Consider the following 26,946-nt stretch of genomic DNA (forward strand, 5'->3'; position numbering starts at 1 on the left):
ATAAAAAAATAAGCAATCCAACTGCATTCCCAACATCGTTACGGGGGGGGGACTCTGCCCCTCTGCTCTGCTCTGCTCTGGGGAGACACCCCTGCAGTGAGGCCCCAACATCAGAAGGACATGGACCTGTTGGAGTGGGTCCAGAGGAGGCCACAAAGATGCTCTGAGGGCTGGAGCCCCTCTGCTGGGAGGAGAGGCTGAGAGAGTTGGGGGTGTCCAGCCTGGAGAAGAGAAGGCTCTGGAGAGACCTTAGAGCCCCTTCCAGTGCCTAAAGGGGCTCCAGGAGAGCTGGGGAGGGACTCTGGATCAGGGAAGGGAGCAACAGGACAAGAGGGAATGGTTTCAGCAACAACTGAAAGAGGGGAGACTTAGATGGGCTATTAGGAGGAAATCCTTGGCTGTGAGGGCGGTGAGCCCCTGGGGCGGGTTGCCCAGAGCAGCTGTGGCTGCCCCATCCCTGGAGGTGTCCAAGGCCGGGCTGGACGGGGCTTGGAGCAACCTGGGCTGGGGGGAGGTGTCCCTGCTGACGGGTGAAAAACACACCCAGAACTGTCGATTTTTAACATTGCCGGGTGGCTCCGACTACCCCACCGCTGTCTGGACGGCTCCTCCCGACGCCGCCAGGCGGCGCCATCAGACCGCGCACCGGGAGGGACCCGCGGCGGGACCCGGTACCGGGAGGGACCCGGGGAGGGACCCGGCACCGGGCTGGACATCGGCACAGAGAGGGACATCAGCACCGGGGGGGAGGGGACGGCGGCACCGGGGAGGGGACATCGGCACAGGGATGGACATCAGCACCCGGGGGGGGGGGGGGACGGGACATCAGCACCGGGGGGGACTCCGGCACCGGGAGGGACCCCGGGCCCGCTCCCGCTCCTCGCTGCGGAGGAGGAGCGGCGAGAGGCGCGTAGGTTGGGGGGGGCGAGGGGGGGAGGAGGAGAAGGAGCAGCGGAGTGTTGAATAGCGCCTTTAAATTACTGCTGACACCTCTGTTACAGCTCCCGAAAATCTCAATCAACAACCCATTAGAACTCAACGGGAGTAAAACTAAATCCTCGTTTAAGTGTATTTATCCGCTCTCTTTTCTCTCTTTCAAATGCTAAATCCATTTCAGCATATGCCCCTTCTTTTTCTCGCCTTTCTCTAAAGACTGGCAGCCCGTACCACTCTTGTAAATATGAAAGATGCTAATCATATGACATATCACGTCTCAGTCGGAGCCTGGAATAAAGCCTTGAGATTTGGGATCATTGCCTCCAGACAACAGCTTCATCAGCCGGAAAGTTGGGGTTTTTTTCTCCTTTCCTTCAACTCTCAATCCCTTCTTTGTCTGGGGGAAAATGCAGCCAACTCGAGCCACCCCGGCCATATGGTTCACTCTGTGTTTTCTTAGTTGAATCCTGAATTGTTTGTGACTTGCGAAGGGTTTTTTTTTTCTTTCTGTTTTTTTTTTTTTTCTTTTTTTGGAAGTGTGTATAAAGACATAGAAGAGCCTGCCTGCGCCGGGACGATTTTGCCAGGGTTACTATGTGTTCTTCACGTGTTCGTTTCACACACTCCTTCTGCCGCCGCTTCACCGCTACCGCTCTGCCCAACAGTCGAAAGATAAAGCCCCCGACGTGCTTTTTAACCATAACACAACCGATTCTGGGGCACCTGTTATCTTCCCCTTTGGTGGATGGAAATGCCGTCATAAAACATGATTTATTTTGTCTGTGCTCATCGGCAGCCGGGTTTGAATTTGTGCGAAACAAGAGTTATCCGCTCACTAGCAAATCCCTTCTAGAAACACCTCGGCCTAGAGAAGCCCCGAAGTATTTTGAGGAAGGAAAAGTGGATTTTAAGACCTGTATAAATTAGGAGCTGAATGAGTTCGGTGCGCTCGAGTTTGGATAGCCTCCCCCCTCCCCGCCCCCCCCGCGCCCGGTTTGATAGCAGCCTGCCAAATTTTCTTTCTCTCTTGCCTTACACCCACCCCACCCCCCCCCAAAAAAAAAAGGCTCTTTCACCAAATCATTAAATTCTACAGAGGTGGTCAAGCTAGTCCTGCTTTTCAGGCGTTGGAGAAAGAAAAGGGTCCTTGAAGTTTAGAAGATGCCCAAGGAAAACTCATTGAATGACATCAAAAGAATGAGTTTCCATAGCTGTTGAAGCACGAGAGCCGTGTAGCCGCACAAAGGCGGGTTGGGGCAGTGGGACTGTCCCACTGCTCTATCCCAGCACAATTGGGTCACTGAAATAGGGAATTAATTACCATTGGAGAGTGGGCAGCCCATTCACCGCTGGCTGAGTTTTATTAAACGCCAATATAAATAACAAAACAACTCTTGTGGCTGCACTATTCCTACACGCCAAAGGAAGGATTATGTTGGGGATTAACATCTTAAAGTCTATGAGACTTTCTGACTCAAGGCTCGGAGCTGGTAATCGTATTTGTCTCCTGGTTCAGCGATTAGTGCTCTCCCTCGCGCACCTTCGCCTGGATGGCCAATGTCCCTTTTTGCAGGCACCGGGTTTTTCACACAATCGGCTGTTCTTTTCCCCACAGCTATAGAAAAGAATAAGAAAACTGAAGCGTGTTCACGCGATCCTCAAGCTTCTTCTCTTCTTCATGGGAAAGGAAGGCACCGGCGGCCTTTTTTTCACAAGGGGGGGTTGGGGAGGGAAGGCAAAGCCTTTTTTTTTGGGGGGGGGAGACTTGGGATGGCAAAATCGCTCCGCAGTCCTGCACCTGCCATGCAAATCTGCCAGGAAACAATCGGCCCCTGACGAGGGGCTCGTCTGCCCTGGGGGTGGGGGGGCCACAGGGAAGGATGCCGGGGCAGCGCTCTGATGGGGGGAGGACACCCCCTCCTCGCCGTGATCCCAAAACGAACCCCAGATTTGCTAGTGCAGCCTGGGAGTTGGGGGGGCTGGTCCCCAGCCATCCCAGCAGCGTGCTCGGTGGGGGGATGTCAGGAAGGACCCGGCTTGGGGACCACAGCAGCCTCTAATTTCTCCCCTACACGGAGCACCCCGGTACCCTGCTGGGAGGGGGCATAGTCTCACCCCCAGTTTAAAAGCAGAACCATCCCACTCATGGGGTTTTTGGGTGCTGCCGTAGGGCTGGGCACCCCAGGATCAGGGGTGCAAGAGGTGGATAACCTGGTGTGAGCAGCCCTGGTCCCCCAAACCCTCAGGAGACCCATGGCAGGGGGGGTGTGAGGGAGACAGAGCTGGGAGGGGACAGGCCATACTGTCCCTGCAGATTTGCGTCCCCCCCCCCGTCCCCCCCTGCCCTTTCCCCAGGGGGTGTCGCACCCCCATTCACCTGGGGCAGGCCAGCCATTAATGCCGGCTCACAACTTGTGAGGTCGAAGTGTGGATGGGGCTGCATCCAAAGGTCTCTCAGCAACACAGACCCTAAACTTTTAGGGCTATTGGGTCGCCTCAGAGTTCAATCTTCTTACAGCAAACAAAGCCCTTCTGAAGGTCTCCCCCTCTCCCGCACACAAGCTCAGTGTCCTTTATTTCTGGGCTGTGTGATAAGCTTAAATCATTGTGCTCCCATTTCTTGATCGTCGCCTACTTTGGGCTTTTGTTCCCTTAAAGTAGGATTGAGTCTGGCAAAGGGGCTGAAGTTGAACAGTTTGACCCTTGGAGGACAGTTCAGGCGGTGGGCAGCAGTAGCAAATCCTCATCCCCCCTCGCCGCCCTCGGCCCCACGGCTCTCGGCCCTTGCTCCGCCAGGGCTGGCCGCAGACCCCACAAGCGCCCCTTGGACCTGCCACGCTGGGAGGGTTGCGAGGACTCAGTAGCCAACACAGCCTCGGTCACCTTGTGCGGAGAAAAACGCTGCATTGGGGCAGGGGTAACTGGTGGCCGGAATCAGGCTGAACCCCGAAAAGGCACCTTAATGGGTTACACGCCCCGAGGTCTGGCAAAAATCTGGGCTTGCGCCCTCCTGCTGCCACCCAGCTCCCACAGCCGCCTTCCCCACCACTTCACCGCCCCCGCCTAACCTCTCCGTGGCTTTTGCAGCTGCGATGGAGGGACAGAAATCTGGGTGGGGACAGAGGGACGGGCTGGCCCAGTCACAGGTGATCCTGCTCCACACTTTAAGGTGCTGAAAAAGAAAGAAAGGTCCCTTTATGTCACTCTCCGGAGATGCCTAAAGATTTCCCATTTTGCAAAAGGCGTCGAGGGGAGTTTTACAATCTCTTGGTAGAGTCACAGACAGTTTCTAACGGCTCAGTAAATCATAATGAGCGAGTAGTCAGTGATCTTAGATGAGGTTGTATCCAGACACAGCCCTTGGCAGACGGGAGGATGCGGAGCTGGACCACGAAAGCCAACGTTTCAGGCCACCGAATGCCGTTTGAGGCAGCCACCCGGCCGCGACCGCTCCAGCAGGGAGCGAGACGGGTGCCACGAACTCAGTGGGCAGTGAGAGCGAGGGATTGAGTTGTGTGTTTGCCGTGTGCCTGGTGAGGCATGCGCTGAGATTTTAGCTGTCTATTTGGGGATTTTCCCACCAGTCACAAAATAAAATTCTATTTCAATGCCCGATTCGCCCAAAGCGTCTCAGTGATGGAGTTTCGGTGGGGAGCGGGGGGGGGGAGATAGGGGGGGACGCCGCGTTACGGTTTTTCGGTTTGTACGGCCTCGCCGTGGGTCTGGTCAGGCAGAACGAGCCTGCTGACCCTGGGGGCATGTCGCCAGGCCTGGCTATTCACTGGGGCTTTCTGCTCTAGAGGGTGGTCTGGAAGAGAAGCAGGAGGGAGGTGGTGGTGAGGGGGTGGGTGGAAGATGCTTTTCTGGCGGATTGACAAGTTGTGGGTTTGCGTTTGGATTTGTTAGTTGTTGTTTTGTTTGTTTTTTGTGTTGGTTTTTTTTTGTTTTGTTTTGTTTTTTAATAAAGAAAAAGCCTTTTTGAGTCTAGGTTGTGTCTGTTGGACATCACGGAGCCAGCCGGGACTGCCAAAACGCAGACGCCGGAGGCGTGTGGCTTTTCCCTTTTTGCTCCGCTCCTCGCAAAACCTCCTGAAAATGGGAGGAAAAAGGGCAAAACCAGCACCCACCTCTGCTGGGAGCAACGCCTGCCGGGGTTTGCAGCCCCGGGGGACCCCGGGGCTGCAAACCCCGGCAGGCGTTGCTCCCAACAGAACATCTTAACTCCCTTGATTCACCCCAAAAAGGCGATGCCCCCCCCAAAAAAGGGGGGGGGGAAGGGGGGTGGGGGGCGTCGGAGCCGCCGCCTCCCATTAATGAGCGGCTGAAAGGGAGCCGGCTCGGGCGCGCGTGGCGCGGAGGTCGCCCTGATTGGCCAACCCCGCCCGGCGTCACCCCCCCCTCCACCCCCCTTCCTTCCCATTCCCACCCCCCCTCCCCCTTCCCTTTTCTCTCCATTCATTAATAAATTAGCGGCACGCTCCAACCGAGCGCGAGGCACCAATGGCGGGGGGCCCCGTCAAGGAAAAGCCGCGGGAGGAGGGAGGGGGGACGACACGCACACACACACACGGGGGGACACGGGGGGACCCCGGGGGTAGGTTTGATTGTTCCCCGCGGGGTATATAAGGGGTGTTAAGGACGGTCGTGTGCCAGACACGCAGCCCGACGGGCCCCGGGCTTGCTCCGCCGCCGTCCCGGGGCGCGTGCCATCGTCCTCCCCCCTCCCCCCCTTCCCTTCTTCGCATCCCCCCCCCCCCTCCTTCCCCATCCCCCCTATCCCCCCCCTTCCCCCCATTCATCGAACCGTTAAACTTTCGGCTTTGTAAAGAGTGGGGAGCGCGGGTGTCGCGTCCCGTCCGTCCCCTCCGGTGTCCGTCCCCCGCCCCCCCCACCCCCCGCCCCGGTGCCCGGGATGCTGGTGAAGGCGGAGGGTCCGGCGCCTCCCGCCGAGGACGAACTGGTGCTGCTGGGGTTGGTCTCGCCCGCCCCCTCGCCCTCGCTGCCCTCCAGCGCCGAGGAAGAGGAGGAGGAGGAGGAAGAGGAGGAGGAGCTGCGGACCGCCCCGTCGGCAGCCCCGGGCAGGCGGGGATTGAAGAGACGGGCGGGTCGGAACCGCGGAGCGCCGCGGACGGTTCGGACGGCGGAGACGGCTCAACGCATCAAACGGAACCGGCGGCTGAAAGCCAACAACCGGGAACGCAACCGTATGCACAACCTGAACGCGGCGCTGGACGCCCTCCGCGACGTGCTGCCCACCTTCCCCGAGGACGCCAAGCTCACCAAGATCGAGACCCTCCGCTTCGCCCACAACTACATCTGGGCCCTCACCGAGACCTTACGGTTGGCCGGGACGGGGCGGTTGGGCCCCGAAGGGGCGGCGGGGGGACCGGCGGCGGGGACCGGCGCTGGGGCGGGGGGGGGCAGCCCCTCTCCCGCCTCCTCCTGTAGCGGCGGCTCCGCCAGCCCCGCTCCCTCCGCCTCCCCCTACGCCTGCACTTTATCCCCCGCCAGCCCCGCCGGTTCCGCATCGGATGCCGAACACTGGCCGGGACGTTTCGGGGTCGTCGTTGTCCCCCCACCGCCGCCGCCGCCGCCCCCTCCCCAGCCCCGCCGTTGCCTCTGAGTCCCCCTCCTTCCCCCGGGGCGGCGGCATCTGCCCGTTTCCCAGGGACGGGGCGGGGGGGGGGCTGCGACGGAGGGAGAGGGGGGGACACCGGCACCTGCCAAACCAAACTTGCTCTTCTCTCTCCGATGTGCACTTTTGGCCAGTTTCTGTCCCCAGGGCTTTTGTGTGTCTGTGTGTCGTGTGTGTGTCCCCCCCCATTTGCCATCTGTCCCTTATGATTTATATGGGGGGGTGGGGGGTGGGGGAGGGAAAGGGTGGGGGGAACCCACAAAATAAATTGTTTTTTAGCGGTCCGGGTTAGAAGTCATTGTATAATTTGTAGGCTTTGTGAGGGCTGAATGCAAGCGTGGAAATTTAGGCTGAACTCTCCATCAAAAGGAAAAATAAAATGTGGAGGAAAAGGCGGCGGCGGGGGGGTGCGGGGGGGAAATGGGGAGGGAGACCCCCCTCATGCATTATTTATTTCGACCTTTAGGGGACGAGGCACTCCCCCCTTCTTTCAGGAGATTAAAAATAAATCAACAGAGTGAAAACCTAAACAGACACGGAACATTACAGCGATCAGCCACACACGTGTTCACATTTATTTATTATAAAGAAAGATTTCATGGAAAATATGTATTTTTTTGTATAATTTACAGAGTTTATTCTAGTATGTATTTACAGCCGAAGAGCAAAGGGATTGTTCTTGTGACAAAATATAAATAAAAATCTCTAATTTTCGTAACTTCTGGGTTGCTGCTTTTTCTGCTTCACAGTGCAGTCTGCCGGGAATTACGGGACTCAGGGAGGAGCCCGGGGGGGGGGGGCCGGAGCCTGTCCTCGCCTCTGGTGAAACTGGGGTGCCTGTGCTCGCAGGGTCTGTGGGTGACAAACGCCGCTCGCACAGGGGTACATGGGTGGCAGCTTCTTCGGCCACAACTGCAGCCGAGCGCAGGTGTCCCTGCGGTGGTCAGAGGCGCTGGGGCTGGTGTAGCCCCTGGCAGGTCGATGGGCTTTTTCGTTCCCCAAATTTCCTTTTGCTTCTTGAAAAGTCCCTTTTTTTTTTTTTTCCCTGTAGAATAAGATGACGACTAAACTCTCAGGGATGTCAGCTTAGTCCCAGGGTGGAGCTGGGGGGAGGAAATTTTGGGTGAAAAGCTGCTTGGGGAGAAGTGGATCCAAACCAAGAAAAATCTCTTTTTCCAGCCAAGTAAAGCCTCAGACTGGTTCGAGAGGGGACTTGCGCCATGAGAAACACATGCTTGACTCGGCCTTCTGCCTCCCTTCTGCATTTCATTTATGGTTTTGGGTTCCTCGTGCAGCTGATAATGTCGCAAAGGGCGAGGGAGGGGATTCTGCCCCTCTGCTCCGCTCTGGGGAGAACCCCGCCTGCAGTGCTGCCTCCAGCTCTGGGGGTCCCAACATCAGAAGGACACGGACCTGTTGGAGCAGGGTCACAGGAGGCCACAAAGGTGCTCTGAGGGCTGGAGCCCCTCTGCTGAGAGGACATGCTGAGAGAGTTGGGGTTGTCCAGCCTGGAGAAGAGAAGGCTCCGGGGAGAACTTAGAGCCCCTTCCAGTGCTTAAGCTGGGGAGGGACTCTGGATCAGAGAGGGGAGCAACAGGACAAGAGGGAATGGTTTTACACTGAAAGAGGGGAGACTTAGATGAGATATGAGGAAGAAATTCTTGGCTGTGAGGGCGGTGAGCCCCTGGGGCAGGCTGCCCAGAGAAGCTGTGGCTGCCCCATCCCTGGAGGTGTCCAAGGCCAGGTTGGACAGGGCTTGGAGCAACCTGGGCTGGGGGGGGGTGTGCCTGCCCAGGGCAGGGGGGTTGGGCTAGATGAGCTTTAACAGTCCTTTCCAACACAAACCATTCTGTGATTCTATGATGCAAGTTTGGTGGCAGTTTACTGATCATTTACGTTTTACTCTCAGTACGGAAGATGCTGCGCAGCAAATGAGCGGATGAAGAAACTGTTTATGGCACTTCTTCAGGCTGGTGGCTCCTGGATTGCACAGAGGAGGCTGGAAGAAATAAATGTTACCGAGAAAAAAAAATGCACGGGTTTAAAGATGAAGAATTTCCTTTCTCTGTTTCTCTGATGATGAAACTGAAGTCCCAGGCAAGTCCAGGGGTTGGGTCAGCGGCTCCGAGCACCCCCCAGCTGCCCACGGGTACCAACAGCACATGGCCAGGGATGTCACCACAGAGGGGGGGATGCTGGAGGCCACCGAGGCCCTTCAATCATTGCCCCCGTGCACCCGGGAGCACTTTGTGACTTCTGGGTACAAACACCTGGAAATCATTAAAAACCAGTGGAGGCGCCTGAATGTATTAATTAAATAAAGTGCGCGGCACATGAATCCCACCCGGTGCCCCCCGGATCCTGGGAGCGTGAAACCCGGCCCTCGGAGCGATGTCCCTGAAAGGAGGGGGGGCGGGTGGAGAGAGAAAAAAAAAAAAACCAAAACGTGTGAAAAGAGAATTAGTGAAATTAGGTTAGGCCAATAAAATGTGCGGGGGTTCGCCGCCCCCCCCGGCCCCGCAGCCTCAGGCGAGCAGCGCTATCTAGCCTGATCTATTGTTTCCCCCCCTGGCAGGGGGGTTATTGTGTGATAAATAATTCCTTAAAAAAAAAAGAAAAAAAAAGTGGGCGCATTTGCATAATCACTGCTTTGATGTGGCCAGCAAGATGAAGCTGTGTCCCCCCAAATCTGCCACGGGCCAGAAGGAACAAAACAAGAGGGAGCCTTTCAATCCGCTGGCGGTGTGTGGGGCAGCCCGTTGGGCGCGGGTTTTTCACTCTCACTCTCTTTTTAACGATCCCTTTTAATGATTAAACTCCAGGAATGCCAAAAAAAGAAGGCTAGCGCCTCGCTCGCCCTCTCTGTCTTTTCTGGTCGGGTCTCATTGTCCTTCCCGGTTTCTCTCCCACTTTTAAGAGGCGCTGTAATAGGTGCCTTCGGCTCTTCAAAAGGCCAGGATGGCTGGGATGCGCTGTCCGTCTCTCCATGGCGAGCCACGCAGGAGTCGGGAGGGATGTCTCGGGTGGCCCAGCACCGAGATACACGCTGCTTCTTGCCCGGTTTGGCATCCTGGAGGTATTTCCTTCCATCCCAAGTAGAGACCTGCTTACAGCAGGAGCATCCCCCCCCATCCCGCTGAGGCTACAGCCACCGGAACCACCGTGGGAAAAAGCACACGGAGTGTTGGAGGACAAAAGGGGGGGAAGCTGGGAGAGGGGCTTTTCGGTGGGGTTTAGGGTGGGAGTCATGCAAGCCAAACCTTCCCTGGTGCCTGGGCAGGGTTGCTGGTACGGCTGAAGATGCCCTCGAAGGAGATGGGGGTAGGCTGGGAGGGGAAGGCGCTGGCAAAGGATGAGCCAGAGGGGCTGGATTCATTACCTAACCTGTTCTCCCACATCCCAACTTTTCTTCTGAATGTAGTTTATTCCACTCTTTCTCCCCTCTAAACTTGAAAGAGTTTATTTGCCTCTCTCCTTTTTTTTTTTTTTTCTTGTATTTCCCTCTCTTCTCTGAGCAGACTGATTTTTGGAGGTGATGGGAGGTCCCAGCTTGCAGTGGAGCTGCAGCTCCCGGCAGCATCAGGAAATTACAGAAACAATGACAGCGAACCTGGAAGTGGACCAGGGGGATGCAGGATGGGAAAGCACCTCTTCGGATGAAGTGGAAAACCATGTGTGTGTGTGTTAGTTTCCATGGCAGCACCTTGCCATAAAAAAATGTGTTTATGATCCTTCTGTGTATTGTATTTTGGCATAAAAGCTTCTCCGCGTGGTCAGAGCTGGAGGGGCAGCTCTACGGCCCCCGAGGGAGGTTTACAGCCCTCCTTGGCATAAGAATAGTGACGAGAAGCCAAACTAGTGCCGGTGCGACAGCAGCCGCACCCCAAGGGCTTGCGCTTGCTTGCTTTCATGTCAGACATAAATCTTGCAACGCATCGCCATAATTAAAAAGAACGTTCCCGGCCCAGCCTGCATCTGGCCAGCGGATTTGAAGCACAGTTTTTGCCCTCCCTCCTGGGCGAACACCTCCGAGCCAAGGCAGGGAACTGGCCCTTTGGGCTCGGGCATCTCTCTGCCCAGCCCCTGGACGCTCACCCAGATCCCAAAGGAAGGTAGAAGAGCTGGGAGGACCGTAAATTTAACTTAGGTAGTTTTCTAGGTGAATCTGAAGACATTTAGCCTCAGCACAAAGCTAAAAACACCCAAATTTCCTCATTCGGGTGCCTCAGGTTGGGGTTCAGGGTCTGCTGCTCCCCAGCTTTTATTAATTAAATGATTTTATTGCCACAGCAATGCTTGGGTTTTGTGACGGTGAAAAAGTGATGCCATTATGCTGGGAAACAACTAGATGAGGGTTCACCTGCTACAGGGCATCCTATGGTGCACTCTAGTGGCTTTGTTATTGAAATGTATATGACATTAAGTAATTAAGCATACCCTTGGCTTTTTTTTTTTTTTTTCCAAACACTGGATACATTAGTTATCGCATAATGTTCCAATTGAAAGAACCAATCATCTGGGATAATAAACAGTTACTTCTTTTCTTATTTCCGTAAGAAACTATGTACACAACTTAAAGAAATGTTATGAGATCCAAGATATATGTAAAATGTACTTTTGTGTATGAAAGGGCACATATTTCTTTGCAGGTGAAAAACAAGGTCCCACGCAACCTTTGCTGGTCCCCAGCCTGGCAGTGCTCTGCCCCTCTCCCCTCTCCATCCTTAACTCCCTCCCAAAGCTCTCATTTCCATTGCAGAGTAGGAGAGTTTTGCCTTTCGTCAGGCCAGGGACAGTCCACGGGGCACACCTTCCCACTGCCCCACCTCAGGCACTGCCTTTCCCCATGGGCTGGGTGGGTTGGGTTTTTTTTGGCACTTCACTACTTTCTCCTCAGCCTTTCACTGGTTTCATGTGCTTGCTTTTTACACAGAGCTAGTCCTCAAATTTTGGGTTCCTACTCCTCAGATTGGACTGTCACAGTCTCTTCTCACTGAATTAATCTAATGCCATTAAATACACCAAGAGCTTTTAAGCTAAAAAAAAAAATAATAATACCTTTTTCATTTTTATGATATTTCAGGAGTATTTCAGAGCAGCTGCTGAGGGAAGGGACATCAGCATCTCTGTTCCCATCACCGCCAAGCTCCTCCGGCCTCCGAGGGGCCCGTTACCCACGCTTGCCCTCTCCGGTTGGTTTTTATCATCCGCAGGTCCCGTGTCTGCAGCCACCTCGCAGAGCTCTGACCTATGCAGAAGGGAACAAGAATGAGGGGATGGGGTTTTTGCACCCATGGGAGGGGGGGGTTGGTGCCCGGGGCCTTGGGGAGGTGGCAGCAGGGATACACATCAGGAGGGTGACTAGCTTGAGCCACGAGCGGCAGCTGCTGCTCCAGCCATGGGGCGAGGGGACGTCCTGGGGGTCCAGGAGCCCCCCCAGGGAGGGGGATGCTGCCATCCCGCCTGGGGGACTGCAGGTGGCTGGGGGACGGCTGGTTTAGTGCCCGGCTCACTCTCCCTGTGATGCTCCCGTAGGACATGACACAGCACGTGTCCTCCAGGCACTGGAGGACGTGGGTGGAAGGAGACGTGATGCGAGTTGGGGGGTGGCAGAGAGGGGCACAGCCCTGGGGGGCCCGGAAGGACCCGGGGCGGGGATGGGAGCGAGCCTGGCCTCGCCAAAGGGGCTACGCATCGGCAGATCATCCCCACATTGCAGGAAGCAACCTGAGCAACCTGATCTAGTTGAGGATGTCTCTGCTTATGGCAGGGGGGTTTGGACAAGGTGGCCTTTAAAGGTCCCTTCCCACCCAAACTGTTCTGTGGTCTCCGGCAGGAGTGCAGCCCCATCTCACGCAGTCACAACCTCGGCCCCGAGGGGCTCAGCTGGCGTGGGAGCCTGGCCAAGCGCTCCTCCCAGTTTGATTTTGGGAAAGGACCAGAACCAGACCCAGGTCTCAGCCCTCCGAGACAACGTGAGTGCTTGGACCCCCCCCAGCTTTGCAGCCAGCCCCCCGCACCCCCAGCTTTGACACAGAAATCGGGGCGCTGCTTTGCAGCAGTAAAGCCCTTGCGACTCGCTGGTCCCCCCCCTCCAGGCTCGTCCCGCAAGCTGCTCTCTGCCTGGGGAGGCCATTTGGAGCATTCACTGGGGATGTCAACAGGCCGTCTGTTTCCCTCGGCCGAAGTAATCAGATAAACTCAGCGTGAAGGAATAAAAGTGAGCCAGGAGCAAGGCTAACGGTGACATGAAACTAAGGCGGTGTTTTTCAAGGCAGGCTAGAAAGCTTTAGTGGGAGAGCAAGCAGCTCGGGCAGCTGCGCCCAGCGGCACATCCAGGCTGGCCAACAACGGGAAAGGGTTGCTTCACCTTTATTTTGCCTTTATTTATTTATTATATGTGTGGATTTGGACCGCGCAGCCCTGATTCCCATATCATATGGGCAAAAAACATCTCAGGCACCCATCTTTCACGCAGTAATCGTAGCGCTGCAGTCCACTTGCATGAACAGAAATCCTGGTGGGATTATTTTTTTTTACCTGGTGTAGGTTGTTGTGTTACTACAGGGCCAAATCTTGCATCTTAAAAGTCTAAGAGAGATTCTTTTGCGCTGACAAGCTTCAACTATAGGACCTATCCTGCCTTCAGCCTATGATGCTGCAACATTCGTGCAGGTCCAGCAGACTCCTGGCAACCTTCTCATCCCTGGGACTTCTTGTACAGAATTCCAATTTCTGATTAAACGGAGTGATCTTGCAATGCTCAGATTTCGAATAAAGTCTTTAAAAACCGTTTGGCGAAAACCATTCTTCGGATTGCTGGCTGTGCTGGAGGGTTGCTCGGCCCTTCGCAGCGGCCACCAGTGTGCGGGGAAGGGAATACGGATGGTGCTGGGGCGGCTGCGACGCACAGCCGTCCCCCTTCCCTCGCCTCCCCCTCCCCCTCCTTTTATTAAAAAGAAGAGAGAGTGGACCAAAGCTGACGGCATATTTACCTTCATGAGTTTTAAAAAAAGTTAATTACTGCTTGGAGCAAGTTGGTATGGCTGTCCTGAGCTGTCTTTTATTAGTAGTCGCCTTCATTAATTTCCCTCGCTGGATTTGCTGCTAATAGCTGCTTGGTCCTGGGCAGCACAAAGCAGCATCTGTGCCATTGAGCAGAAAAGCGGGAGTCAGGCAAAGGGGGGCATTGGGGGGGGTCGACGCCGTTTGCAAATCAACCTCTATTAACGTGATGGCCTGCTCGGAGGGGACGGCAGCCCCAGTAGCCAGCACGACAGTTTGGGCTTCACTTGGCTGTTTCCCGAGGAGGGAAGAAAAGCACCCACTGCCAGCTGGGGTTACCCCACTCTTCATCGGGCACCCATGGGTGCTGACTGTGCTCCCTCCTCTCCTTGCACCCCCTTGGTGGGGAGGGGAAGCGCGATGGTGGTCCTTGGTGCTGCAGGTGCTCTGGTCCTGCGGCACACGCTGTGTCGAGTGGAGACATTGAGCAGTTATGAGCAATAACCAAATTATCAATAACTCTGTGTCTTTTGATGAAAGATACGCTCTGTCTAAAAAAAATAGCTTGGCAGAGATGTTTAAAGATTAAGGGATGGGATTAAGTTCTCTTTGGAGCATCACTGCAGGCAGGCTGGGGGAGGCAGCACGGACTCAGGCGAGCCAGGGGCAGCGGGCGGCTGCGAGGGCTGACAGACCCATCTGCTCCCGCTCTGCAGAGGGACACAGGAGATGATGCCATCCAAGTGGAAAAAAGGCGGGTGGTGCGTGCCATTCCCGGGAGAGGGGCCGTCCCAGGCTGCTGGCTTCCCATCCCAGCTGGGGAAGGCACCTGGGTGCCGGCGCAGGGACTTGCCTCCAAAGGCAGCAGGTGACAGTGGCAGTTATCAGTTGATATGTTGCTGCAAGTATCTCCATTCTGGTTATTTCACATCACACCACCTGTAAATAGCGTGTTTCTCCTGACATGCCTGCAATGCCCGCAGATACAGCTGTGTGCACTTAGTTTCCCTGCTCCTGGGGCCTCCCCCACAGCTCTGCCGGCCAGGGGACAGGACAGGCTGGGAAAACTCCTGTGCTGGGTGCCAGTCCCATACCTGGAAGAGCAATCCCACCCCTGCTACCAAGACATACAGCGGGGAGGAGATCGCCGAGGAGGCTGGCGTTCAGCGTTAGCGCTGGATTTTGCCAAGCAGAAGAGATTTGGCAGCGCGGGCTGCTGTTCTGAGCTTGCTCGTGTGAAGCTTTCCCCTCAGTGCCCATGAATAGCTCTTTTGGGTTAAGGGACCGATGCCTAAATCCAGCAGCTGGGCTCTGGGGGCAGCTGACAGCGGGTTGGTGGCAGCGGGGACATGCTGCCTCGCGTGCGGGGGCTGCCTCACAGCTGGAGGGGTCACCCCATGCCCGCTCGCCACTGGCCTTAATAGCCCAGGATGATGCCGCTTGGGCTGGGAGGGAGAGGGAGGGAGGCAAGCCTGGCTCAGCTTTGCATTGTCGGAATAAGCGAGGGTTTTCCCTTTCACGCTGCCTCTTTTGTAAGAGAAGCTCCCCAAAGTGCTTCGTTAAATGTTGGCAAAAGAATGAGAAAATAATTCTGCCTGCCGTTGGATCAACTCGTTCCCTCTCGGTAGCAAATTTACTAACTTTTACGTACGAGTGCATGACAACACAGCAAACGAGAGCTCTGTCTTTCACCTGGATACCCGCAGAAAGGTACAGGAGGGAAAAATCTTCTTTAATCAGATATCTTCCCCGAAGGACAGGACAGTTTGTCATCACCTTGTCAAGAGCGGGACGTTTTTGCACCTGACTTACAGCAGCACTTACACTGGGTGTAAACTCAAGCCCTTGAGTTGGCGGCTTCAGCCAAGAGGAGGAAACGTTTCTTCAGACTTTCTGTCCCTACAGTCAATGATAATATTTCACCGCACCAGCACAACACAGTTTCGCTCATTTTGTAGAGACCACAGGATGATCAGCTTTTAGTAGTCACACTGAGCTCTTACGTTGGACTTTGGAGTGTGTTATAATTAACCAAGGCCCAAAAGCACCATTGGTTGCAAGTTATTTAATATAAACCACTCATTTTCTTAAAAAAAGAAAAAGAAAAAAGTACTCTCTATGTCTTGGTTGGTTCAAATGACTTTCTTCTAAAACCAGAGGAAATAGCAGAACAGCAATTTTTTTGGTCAGTAGCTGTAAGATGAAACTTCCAGCCAAAGCATTAAATGCTCCATCACCCATCTGAGTCAACTGTTTATTTCCCCCAATAATCACCTCTTTACACCACAAATATGAACCGTTAATTTAAGTTCTGTGTGTTTTGGGTCGTGCATTTGTCTAAGTTCTTCAGGCGATGAGGTTGTAGAGCACCTTAATCCAGGATTTCCCGTATCCAAGCCCTAGATGAAGACAGAGTCCCTGCTTTGTGAAGGACTGATACCTCAGAATTTGTGCCCGAGCCTGTAAAGAGTAAGACCAGGAGAAGCTACGGAGTTAAATACGATGATGTCTGTTTTAACAGGGAACTGGACAAGCTGATACTTGATACTAACTTTTACCAGTCAGTAGCCATAACTTTGGCTGAGATGGTGAAACGTATGCGGCAAACCACCAAAAGAAATCAGCTGCTAAATGTGAATACAAGGAAGAAATCAAAATATTAAAATTTCCCACCAATCGCTTTATCCAGGAGCATATCTAAATACTTTTTTTTCTTCTTTCTTTCTTTGAACAAGAGGCATAAGCTGGAAAAGGCGTTACTTTTCAGGGGTCTCGAAACTGCATGTGCTGTTACAGCAGACATTGCGGGGCCGGCTGCTGGCAGCGCATTAGGACACTTTGTTCTGCAGAGATTGTCCGGGAGGTTTTGTTTTGCTTTTAATTGTCTCTATAGAGAAGGGAAAGCCTCTGCCGAGAGGCTTTAACACAGCATCTCTGCTGCCTATTAATTCCCGAGATCTTGCTAACTAGCTTTGTTTCCTCTTCAGAGCTCGGCGCTCTCTTTTGCTGGAGCACGAAGCTATGTATACGCAGCGTTTGTCACTTGGTTAAAGCCAGCATTTCCCTACTGCTGCAGACAAGGCCACCCTTTATTGGCTGCAGAACAAGATAACGGACTTAATCTTCCCAGTAACACGTGAGTTTTCATGTATCACTTTAATCTGCGAAACACTGGGGCCGAGTGTACCGTCACATGCCGATTTTACTTTTCTATGAGCGAGTGACTCCCCGGCTCAATGATGGATTGTTTGCTCGCTTTTAACAACAGTCAAGATGGTGAATGCCCCGGGGTGATAGACAGTGTGCAATGGGAACGGCAGCAAATCTGATGGCCCAGTTCAAGTTCACCTGACAAAGCTGAAGCAGTCTGCAAGCAGCATTCGAGAAAGGATTATTCACACTAGCATTATATTTTTGAATGCATTTTTCTTCCTGTGCAGCTGCCCAGCTCCCCAACACTGAAGGTTTATGCACCATAATAAAGAGATTTAATTTTTTTTTTCTTCTTCTTCTTCTCTTGCTTCTCTCTCTTTACACCTAGTTCTAATCGGTCAGCGCAGTGATAGGGCATCTTTCCAAACAACTCAGCACAAACATCACCTAGAAAACAATGGCATTGCTAAAAAGTGGGAACAAAAGCCTAAAAATCACTGCTGGCTGCAGAAACAAAAGCGGACTGTTTTGTTAAAGCTAACTCTCTGCTGGGGACCCATCTTTTTGTGTAAGTTTGATGCTGTGTTCCCTTTCTCATCAGGAAACCATCCCAGCCTTTGAGCTTAGGGGCAGTGAGACATCAGGGATTTGGAGGAGAAGAACAGAATATGAAATGAAGGCAGCTTTTTGCTGCTGATGGACAGAGTGCCCACACTGATATCCTAGAGGTGCGGGCATGATCTGGGAAGAGGAAAATCTAGGTCCTAACACAATTTCTTTTGGCTGGAGAGGCAGCAACAAATGTTAGCTCCAGTCCTGTGTGTTATTCCAGTCATATGTGGCACTGTGAAGGGGAATACATGTAACTGTTGCTTGAATTTCCCCAGAAGCAGCTTTTCTGCCTGCCAGTTAGGCTAGTAACACCAGGAAAGATGTGCTGGAAGAATATAAGATCACTTTCCTTCTCCTGTGGAAAAGAAAATCAGCTGCAACCCATAGATGCAAAGATATGTCCTCTGCTTTTAATCAAAATCTGCAATGCATCCCTGACAGAGGCCAAAATAAGCATCCTCCTGTAGGCACGTGCAAGTTAATCACCCATTGGAAATGAAGGTTGAAGCCCACTCCTCCTGGCCAGGTAACTCACTAAAAGCCTGCCGAAGCAGATGTACAATGAACCGTGGATTTTTTTAGGACAAAATGCATTACTCGGCATGCTTGATTTGAAAATGCTTCTTTCATCGTAGTCTGAACTCAGGTAATATTGCCAATAGTTTTGCGAGTTTTTTGTTTGAACCAGACACTCCAGTTGGCTTAATTCAGCATTGAAGGGGCACAGCATTTGTGCTAGGAGCTCCCATCCCCTCTTTTCTATGGCCGTTTTCTCTACAGCGTATGTATACATTACCTGACCGTGCCAGCAGCATTGACTCTTTTCAGCTAACCAGCCTGGGCGGGAAAAAAAACCAACAAGATTTCAGCTGTTCAGCTAGAATTCACAAAGTTGGGAGGGCAGCGCTTTCTCCTATGCGCTTCTGAAATTTACTGTGACAGAGTAACTCTGTGCGTTGGCTCTCTTGGAGGTAGGTGAGCAGTTATCAGTATGTGAATTGCTGTTGGTGTCAAAGGAGGTCACACAAATGAATTGCAAGCTTTAGTTTAAAAAAAACCAAAAACAAAACAACGAAACAAGAAAAAAACCCCAACCCACAAACAATTGTTTCATAAAAAGTAAAAGGCTGCAGCTGCCTCTAACCCAGGCAGGCACTACTGAAGCATGTGGCCAGCTTACATGCCAGGGGCTGTTCGGTCCCGGTGCAAAAAATCAGGAGCTCTCCGAGTAAGCTCGACAACAACCACAAAGAATAACAAAAATACTGCTAAGATGTTGGAGTTAAAGGACAAAGTCACACCTGCTCGCATGTGTGACAGCAAAGCACATTCCCAGCACAGGCAGAATCATCCTTCTCCCCTACACCTCATCGTGTAGGTACAAATTTAGTCTTTGGCTGTATGAGTGGGTGGCAGGATCAGGGTCTCCATGTTAGCAGGGTGTAAATACATCACTTAACTACTACTGGACATCTGTGTTACTTTCATAAATGTATTTTCTGGGATGTGCCAGAAAAGCAGCCAGTTGGAAGCTCTGCAGGCTGTGTCTCCACCAGCACTGAGGCACAACTCACAGGACGCGTTGTCCTTGCTAGTGGCAGCAAATTGCAAGTCTCCTTCTGTCTGCTGCTGTTGGGGACTTGGCCAAAAAAGGCACTGCTCCTTCCTGAACACCTTCCACCTCGCAGCTCCATGAGGCTCAAGGAGAGAGGGTGCTTTGCCAGCCTAGTTGGAACCAAAACTGGTGCTGAGGCTGCTTACTCTGTGCTAATTAGATGCTGGACTCCCTGCAGAACTGCTCCTTCATACAAGCAGCTACACTCATGTCCAGTGAGATTATTTGTAGGAATTAGTTACAGAAGTGGTCACCAAATCTGTGGTGCTCACAGTTTCACTACAGGCAGAAGGGCTGTGCTGTCCTTAAGTGAGAACTGTTCTTCTCTTGGGAAAGTCTTCTGAGAGTTTGTTAAATGAAGCAGTCCTCAATTATTCATGCAAAGCATCTCTTGGTTCAAGAACACTATTTTTTTTCCCTTGCAGAGCAGCAGAGTTTTCATAACGTTCCAGTTAAAACCGTATTTCCACCCACTTAGATATTGTGCGGTCACATATGCACATATATATACACACTTCTGAAAGAAACTTTGTTATTTTTTAAGCAAACAGAAAGATTACAGTTTGTTCCCTGAAGCATTTATACAAGTTTTTGAAAATTTTACAGATGGCTGAAATACAACTCTCTGCTTCTGTCTCACTCCATCTCATATTCCATTTCCAAAGAGCAGGTGGTGCCTATTGCCCTTATTCGGTCTGAATGGATTAGAAGTTTATACAGCCTTGTAGTACGCCTCTCGCTGAATTCGGGAGGCTGTTTTCTTACTCTTCTTACATTCTTCTGTTAATTCTTACAGACAGCTATAACGACATGAGGTTCAGATGGTACATGAGGTGATAACATGGTATTACCAGATCGGATGCAAAGACTAGAACTTGCCAAACTCATGCAGGTAATGACTGACCCGACTCACATGGGTATCGTCTCAGTGGCTCTGTTCTCAGAAAAATCATATGCTCCTAAAGGTGCGTAGGATAAAATCCAGTCCATCTTACGGGTCATTCTTTGTGTGACTGCCTTGTGCGAGTCTACATTGGCAGCTCTACTGTGGGTCTTGTTAAAGAAAGGCAGCGACAGATGTCATTGCACTCCACGTGTTGATTATTAAAGAAGTAATAAATTCCTTTCTTCCCAAAGTTGGAGCGTGAAACATCTTTGCTATTAAGGGAATGAATCTGGGGGTCTGTGAGGTAGATGAGGCCCTTCCCGTTACCTGTCACCCAACCTGTGGAAGAAGGTATCAAAGAAGGTATCTAGGTATCGAGTATCACAACCTTTGTATTAGCGTACTCAGGACTGTCTGCTTGGCACAGCCCACACTCTGTTAACGTCACCTCAATGATTCCCAGTTTGCACCTACGTCAGCAAAAGCAGAACCCTAAGAGGTACATAATGAATATTTATTGAAATGAATATCCCAAAGATACCTGCATGCTAAAGGTCGAGTCTGAAAGGTTTTATCCTTGGCTCTTCACAGAAGAGCTCAATTCTCCATTAGCTGAATACGGGACCTTTTTTAAGGCTTGCTAATTTTAGGAAGGAAGAAGCGTGACAAAACCCTGCTGCCTCTTTTAGTCATTCTCCTTCAGATGGTTCCTTGCCAACTGGCTTTAGTCTAACTGGATGCAGATCACTCCACGGCATGAAGCTGTGGCATGCTTGGGAGCACATGGCTTACATGCTCTTGCTGCGATGCCGCGGAGAACAAGAGCACTGCTTGAGGCAAAAACATACCTGCACATACCTCCCTCACTTTACGTCATTTAGAGACGGTTCATCCTTTATATAGCATATTCTGCAATGTGGGAGGACACACAAGAAATCAAGTTCACTATAATACAAACCTTGCAGATCAACGACAACATCTGTTCCATTGGAGAACTCGTAGGAGAAATGGCCGTAGGCCAGACCATACTCTGTGGCTTTGTACTCATTCTTCACTACCTTTGTGTTATTGGACAGCTTCACAAACTCCCCAAGGATGTAGGGCTCCACACTCACACATCCTTTTATAATTCTGTCCTCCAGTATCTGAAAAGAGAGCGTCAGTGACAGTCATGCATACAGAGATGTGAAAATAAAGATGCTACATCATCTCTAACTCAAGTCTTGTTTTTTCGTCTAAGAACTTTCCATCTCAAGAGGGATGGAAAGAGTCTTCATGTTAACGCACTGCTGATGCAAAACACAGGCTGTTTAGACGAGGCACTCACATTTAACTAGAACAAAAGGTGGTACAAGATCCAACCCAAAGTCAGCCTGACAGGACAAACTCCATGAGCAATGAGTTCTAGAAATACCCAGTTTGTCCAAACAGGGAACTTCTTTCAGGAGACTATGTCTAAAGAGTGAGAAAGCTGAAAAGATTTGGATAAACCTGCACCTGGTTCTTCTCCAGCACGTAAATAACCAATGGGAGGGTTTGGGTTATTTTTTTTTATTCATTTCTATGCTCAGAGACTTGTAAGTACTGATGCCAGGCTCTCATTAGGCCTTATTCGCGAGTGGCATAGAGCCAGACCTAGTGCCAGAATAGCTAACAGAAACAGTAATACGCGTAGCATGCTATCATATACCTTATAATGAAACAGCGAGTTCAGCGCTCTGCTGTGGAGGGTAACTCTCCATATTTGAAACACAAGTCAAATGGAAAGTTAATCCTAAGAATAAAGGAAAGATCCTTTACTTTCCCGCTGGGGGCTGGATGTCAGCTTTAACCTCTGTGCCAGGTGACCCAGATGTGGCTCCTGCCTCTAACCATCAGGCTGGGTGCTGGCACAGCAGGGCCATTTGCCTCACAGCTTTGCACGCTGTCCTCACAACCATCATGCGGAAGGAAAGAGGGCAGAAGCAAGAGCTGTCCTGGCTATAGTTACCTGAAACGCATACAGCCAGTATGATCCATGCGTTAAGCCTTGAGGGCATGCCTAACACAGCCTCCTCGAACTCCACATGTTCAGAACCGAGTGGGCAAACAAGCATCTGCCATTATCAAAAGTGGCTGTTGCTTTGGTTGAGTGCTGGGTATTTTAGCAGCTGTTTTTTGTTGTTTAAAGAGAATAACCCCAAAGTGCTTTTTCTTGAAACTTTTAGCTTCAAGCTCCTTGTTTCTTCAACCCACTCAAGAGAAAGTAATTCTTGTGACTTTGCTGCCCCTTCCCACCGGGCTCTCTCAGATAACTCCACATCCCAGCCAGCTCTCAGCCACTTGGTTCTTGTGGCTCTCAGCAGCCCATCTCTGAGGCTGGATTGTTGGGATGGAGGGACAAAAATGCTCCTCAGTGAGAGGTGTAATGGATCCCTGGCCTTGCTGAAGCTCATGGCCCTGCCAATTCCACCAGCTTTTCTTCACCCGTCCACGTATGCTGAGCTGCAGGGAAGGCAAAAGGCATCTTCTTCTCATGACTGAGTATAGCCCACACAGGTGGAGAGATACTGGTTGTGCCATCAGGGAGAAGCGGAAAAGGAACAGGCTGTAGGGCACTGGGTCAGCGGTGAGGTTGTGTCAAGAAGTTAACTGAACTGTGGTTTAAAGTGTCTGTGCTTTAAAGGTGTCCTATGCTAAGGGACTGTTATTGACAAAAAGAGCTTTTTATGATAGCCATTTGAAGGACGACTGAGCTGCCAGTGTGATATGGCCATGACAGATGCAGATCTCACTAAGGGTAAGGATTCCTATTGCCTCTGCAAAAGGCATGGAGAGGTCTCAGGGGAACGCAACACTGCACACTTCTGATCATCAATATTTAAGTCCACAAAACACAACACAGCTGCTTTTAAGATAGGGCTTAATGAGTAAAAAAAAGGGATTACGCAGTGTTGCCTGTGATATGAGGGCACTGGACCTGATGAGTCATGAGGAGGTCCCTTCCAGTCCTGTGTTCCTGAGATACAGTATCATACAGAAAAGGCCTCAAAGTTGTCCTGCAGCAAGTCCACTTGTCTGCAAGAACCTCACTTGCTGGGTTCTAGTGAGGTTTAGACATTTTTGTGGTGCTCAAAACAGGTCACTTAACAGTTCGGGTTTCATAAGTACCCCTGAAAACAGATGTTCATATACTGTTAGATGACATAAAAGGCTAGGTAACTCCTAGATTTAATTTACAAATGAGTTTCTGACTTCTAACAGCACATGGCATCTTTTCTGCCAGTTCACCCATGAACTTATAGCTATGCAGGTAGGTGTCTTCTGTCCCAAAATGAGCAAATGCAGCTCATGCTGCAGGTAAGATCACACGAATGACAGCATGTCATCTAGAGGTGGCTTAACTGCTTATATTTTAAAATCAAAATTGACTTAAGATACTCTTCCCATCAATTCCTTTGTATTGCTTAGAAGACAGTTCTTACCAGGAGTACGGCAGATGGGATATAAAAGATTTGTGTAGGGACCTTTTGCTCATACAGCCTTTTGTTGAATTCCGTCACGTAGTACTGCGCAGTCATTTGCCTTTCCACATCACTGAAATGATGAAGTAGTCCTTTTTCTTCTTTATATTCTTTCCCAACATACCTAAACAAACAAACAAACAAACAAAGAGAAGTGTTTGGCATAGCCAGACTTAGACTTTCAGCAGCCTGCACTTGGGAAGCCCTGCTTGTGACACAAGAACATCACTACAAAGCAGAGCTTGGCTGTTCAGAAGCAAAACCAGCTGTTGGAGATGCATTTAAAATGGCAGTGATTAGAATTCGTGGGGTTTTTTCTTTTATAGTTCTTACAGGCATAAAATGCTGTACTGATCAATCAAATCCTAGGATGGGACTTGCACTGTCTTCTGAAAATAATTGATAAAAGCTACTGTCTAACAAGGCGCTGGACTAGCTCAATCATAGGTGCAAGACTAATCTAGTCTTACCAGCCAGTTTTCATTCCTATTTACACAGAAGTAGCATTGATAAACATTTTGTTTGAGAAACTGGTTTGGCCGATACCTTCCCAGGCTTTCTTCTTGGTGCAGGAAGTGTACCCAAAATGCACTTCTCTGTTTGCCTTCCTTTGCCACGTTCAGGTAGTCTCCAATGAAAACAGCGGTTTCCTGGCCTGTCCAGAGGCCTGATTTCTTTGAGTATTTCAAAAGAAGAGCAGCTACAAAAAGAAAACACCACAAGTAGAATGTACAATTCCACAGGACTGCTCTAAGCCTGTGCTGAGGGATGAAATAACCAGCATCCAGGACAGAAGATACCCAGGCTCCTCTGAAAGCAACATATGGGGCTATAAAAATATATGCTAAGAGGTATCCAGGTTCAGAGTTGGATATTTTACACTAAGAACAAAAAATTGCTTAACAGGCTTGAGACGTGCAAAATGGGATGAGCCCTAAGCGTGTTTTACTTAATGAGCTCAATGAGGCAGCCTATAGCGGTGTTGCTCCTGGCTTCTCTATTTCTTAGTATATTGATCAAGCGTCTGCATTTTAAAGTATGGCTGTTACTTACGATTAATTTAACTATCATTATCTTAAATAGTCTACAGGGATGAAAAGGGGAATCTAAATGGGTGACAAAACCAGAGACTCAAGTAACGGGGTAGAAAGGGCTTGATGAACTGGCACAGGGAGTTCAAGCAGCCTAAGTTACCTCTTGCATGAAAGGACCGAAGCAGAAGGGGCTAAGTGGGCATGGAGATGGAGCTCGTTTCCATGAAGCCATGACTGATGTGCAAATGGGTAAAAAGGAATAGGAGAAAATGGTTCAAGGAAGTGTTCTCCCATTGCTAAAATTCTTACACAAAACCTCATAAAACAACACAAAATTAAGTCCTAATAAATGATGACTAAAACATTGTGCTAAAAAGCCCAAGTCTGAAATGATTGTTCTCTGTGGGAGTACCTGTTGCTGTGTGAAAATGCCCATGGCTGTGTGGAAACTTACAGTATGTTTTATGAAGCTGTTTAGACTTAAAAATTCCAGTAGGCGTCAGTCTCTGGACAAGCCAATTATGTTCCACCCCTGCCAGAAGCTGCACGTAATCATCATCCCTCAGAAATCGAGCGTCAAGGATGTCTTCCTTCGTTCTCCCAGGTACGAAGTTAAAACCACTTCCCCTTGGATTCAGAAATAGACTTTCAGGGGAACTCTTGAGCTTCTGTGCTGCTTTGTACCATGAACTCGGAGATGAACTGGATGGTCTCTTGATGCTCACCATGTCCTGAGACTTTTCTTCATCCTCCTCAGTAGTGGCACAGTCAAAGTGCTCAGTTATGGATATCTTTCCTCCAGAGGACAAAGCTGTTGATGCAATGGGAGTTGATTGATGTTCTGGAACAGACGCCGTAGGATAATTGTTTACTAGGTCTCCAACATTGATGAAATCAAACTCAGTGTCATCCACTGTTTCTGCTTGAACATCAACGTCAGGCACTTTGAGAGATCTGTTTCCCACCACAGCAGATTTCCTCAGCCAGTCACGCACAGAGGAGTCGCTGGCCACTTTTGGCTCAATGCACTTTGATAGTATTGAAGCACCTCTGTTTGTGGGGGGATGTGTCTCAAATGAGGGGTCCTCTGTGCTCTCCGCAGTCTCTCCTTCTGGGGGGACCCACACGAACGGGCTCCGGAGCCCACTGCCCTCCCTGCCGCTGTCCTTGGTCCTGCAGCCCAGCTCTGCCCAGGAGGAGGACTTCTCCTCCTGTGGCCTGGTAGGAACAGAGTAAGGGGTGGAGAAGGAAGGAACCTCGTTGTTCACCTCCCCTGCTTTCCCTTCTGAAGAGCTCTTTCCACAGTGTCTTCCCTCCCATAGCTCTTCTCCACAAAGAGACACTTTCTCTACCAGCCTCCCAGCTACCTCTAAGGAAGGCTGAGGAGATGCCCCACAGCTCTGCAGAGGCTCTCGAGGAGATGGAGGCCAGGCTCTGGGAGGTAGCGAGCCCAAGTACGCAGCTTGACCATTTTCATCAGATTCTGTTGTGCAACACTGCTCGTCCGCTGAGCCCCTTTCCTGCTGCTGCCCATCCCTGGGAGACTCTTTGCTGCTATTACAGTTCAGTTCCTCCCAGCTGGAAGAGTAACTTGATTTGGACAGCTTGCACCAAGAGCTCTCTGACGTTGTGGTTTGACTCCTCTTTTGCCACCTGCTGAAAACACTATTTTCATCATTTATTTCTATTTCTAATGGTTCAATCTCTTCATTGAAGGAAATTTTCATCACATCAGAACCGATGTATTTATTTCTTTGGCCACTGAGTCTCTCTGAGCCACTTCCTGCTGTTGGTGAACTCAGTGTTTTCGCAGCACCTTTCCTCTGGTACGCTATTTCTTCAGTAGTACACACAGTGTCTATGTTTTTGGTCTCTGTTCTTAAGGTTGTGATACAAGCTCCCGCTTGGGTTTCTCCTGGTGTGGTTTTATGAATCCTGCAAGTTTTTTCAAACACTTCACACACTGACAGATGATGCTGAGAATGCATGGCAAGGATTTTCTCAAAGTTGACTTCCCGTTGCAGGATAGGTTTTTCCACTGTGCTTTTATAACTGTCCGGAATGTAAGACCTAGCATCAGAATTAGGGAAGGTTTCCACTCGCAGGCACTTCTTCACAGATGTGATCAGAGACATGATCTCTTTGGCAAGCGTTCCTTTCTCTTCCTCTTCTGTAAATGAAGCACTGTAGGAATGCAGTTTTCCCATGGCTTCTTTACATAGTTGACACACCTCGTGGAGTTTCTCACTCTCCCCATAGAGCCATCGATGCACGGTTGCAAGGCAGAAAGCCGCTTTAATAAAACTATGGAGCTCCTGCTTGCTGGTGATGGGACTGTTATCATTCTTGGTGAGGAGGCCAATCTCAAAGGATTCTTTGGCTTCAGACAAGTAGAATTTTCTCTTTTCTGGGGGACAGTCCTTGGAGTGACTATAGGACAGCAAACACACCCCACGGATGTTCTGGGAGGAGATAAAAGAGGAATGAAGGAATTAAAAACCTGGACCTCTGGCAGAGATAAAAAAAGGGAGGAAAAATGTGTTTCTTTCCCTTATACGATTTGAAGC

General features: G+C 50.8%; 2 protein-coding genes across 2 annotated transcripts in view; one reads left to right on the plus strand and one right to left on the minus strand.

Moving 5' to 3' along the window:
- Positions 1 to 5,848: 5,848 nt before the first annotated feature.
- NEUROG2 (neurogenin 2) lies at positions 5,849 to 6,559 on the plus strand (the record flags this gene model as incomplete). The annotated part of the gene is made up of 1 exon (XM_082482998.1): positions 5,849 to 6,559. The coding sequence occupies one exon, from the start codon at positions 5,849 to 5,851 to the stop codon at positions 6,557 to 6,559; it is 711 nt and encodes a 236-aa protein (XP_082339124.1).
- Positions 6,560 to 19,761: 13,202 nt separating this feature from the next.
- ALPK1 (alpha kinase 1) overlaps positions 19,762 to 26,946 on the minus strand; it is a gene marked incomplete at its 5' end in the record, with an annotated part of 30,169 nt that continues 22,984 nt past the window's right edge. Inside the window, 5 exons of the mRNA XM_082482065.1 lie at positions 19,762 to 20,181; positions 20,801 to 20,987; positions 23,307 to 23,469; positions 23,892 to 24,045; positions 24,834 to 26,841. Coding sequence (XP_082338191.1) covers positions 19,985 to 20,181; positions 20,801 to 20,987; positions 23,307 to 23,469; positions 23,892 to 24,045; positions 24,834 to 26,841 — 2,709 coding nt within the window. The 3' untranslated portion in view covers positions 19,762 to 19,984. The remainder of the gene's footprint in view (positions 20,182 to 20,800; positions 20,988 to 23,306; positions 23,470 to 23,891; positions 24,046 to 24,833; positions 26,842 to 26,946) is intronic.

The sequence above is a fragment of the Vanellus vanellus genome (assembly GCF_965231255.1).
Source record: "Vanellus vanellus genome assembly, chromosome: 4".
Lineage (NCBI taxonomy): Eukaryota > Metazoa > Chordata > Aves > Charadriiformes > Charadriidae > Vanellus > Vanellus vanellus.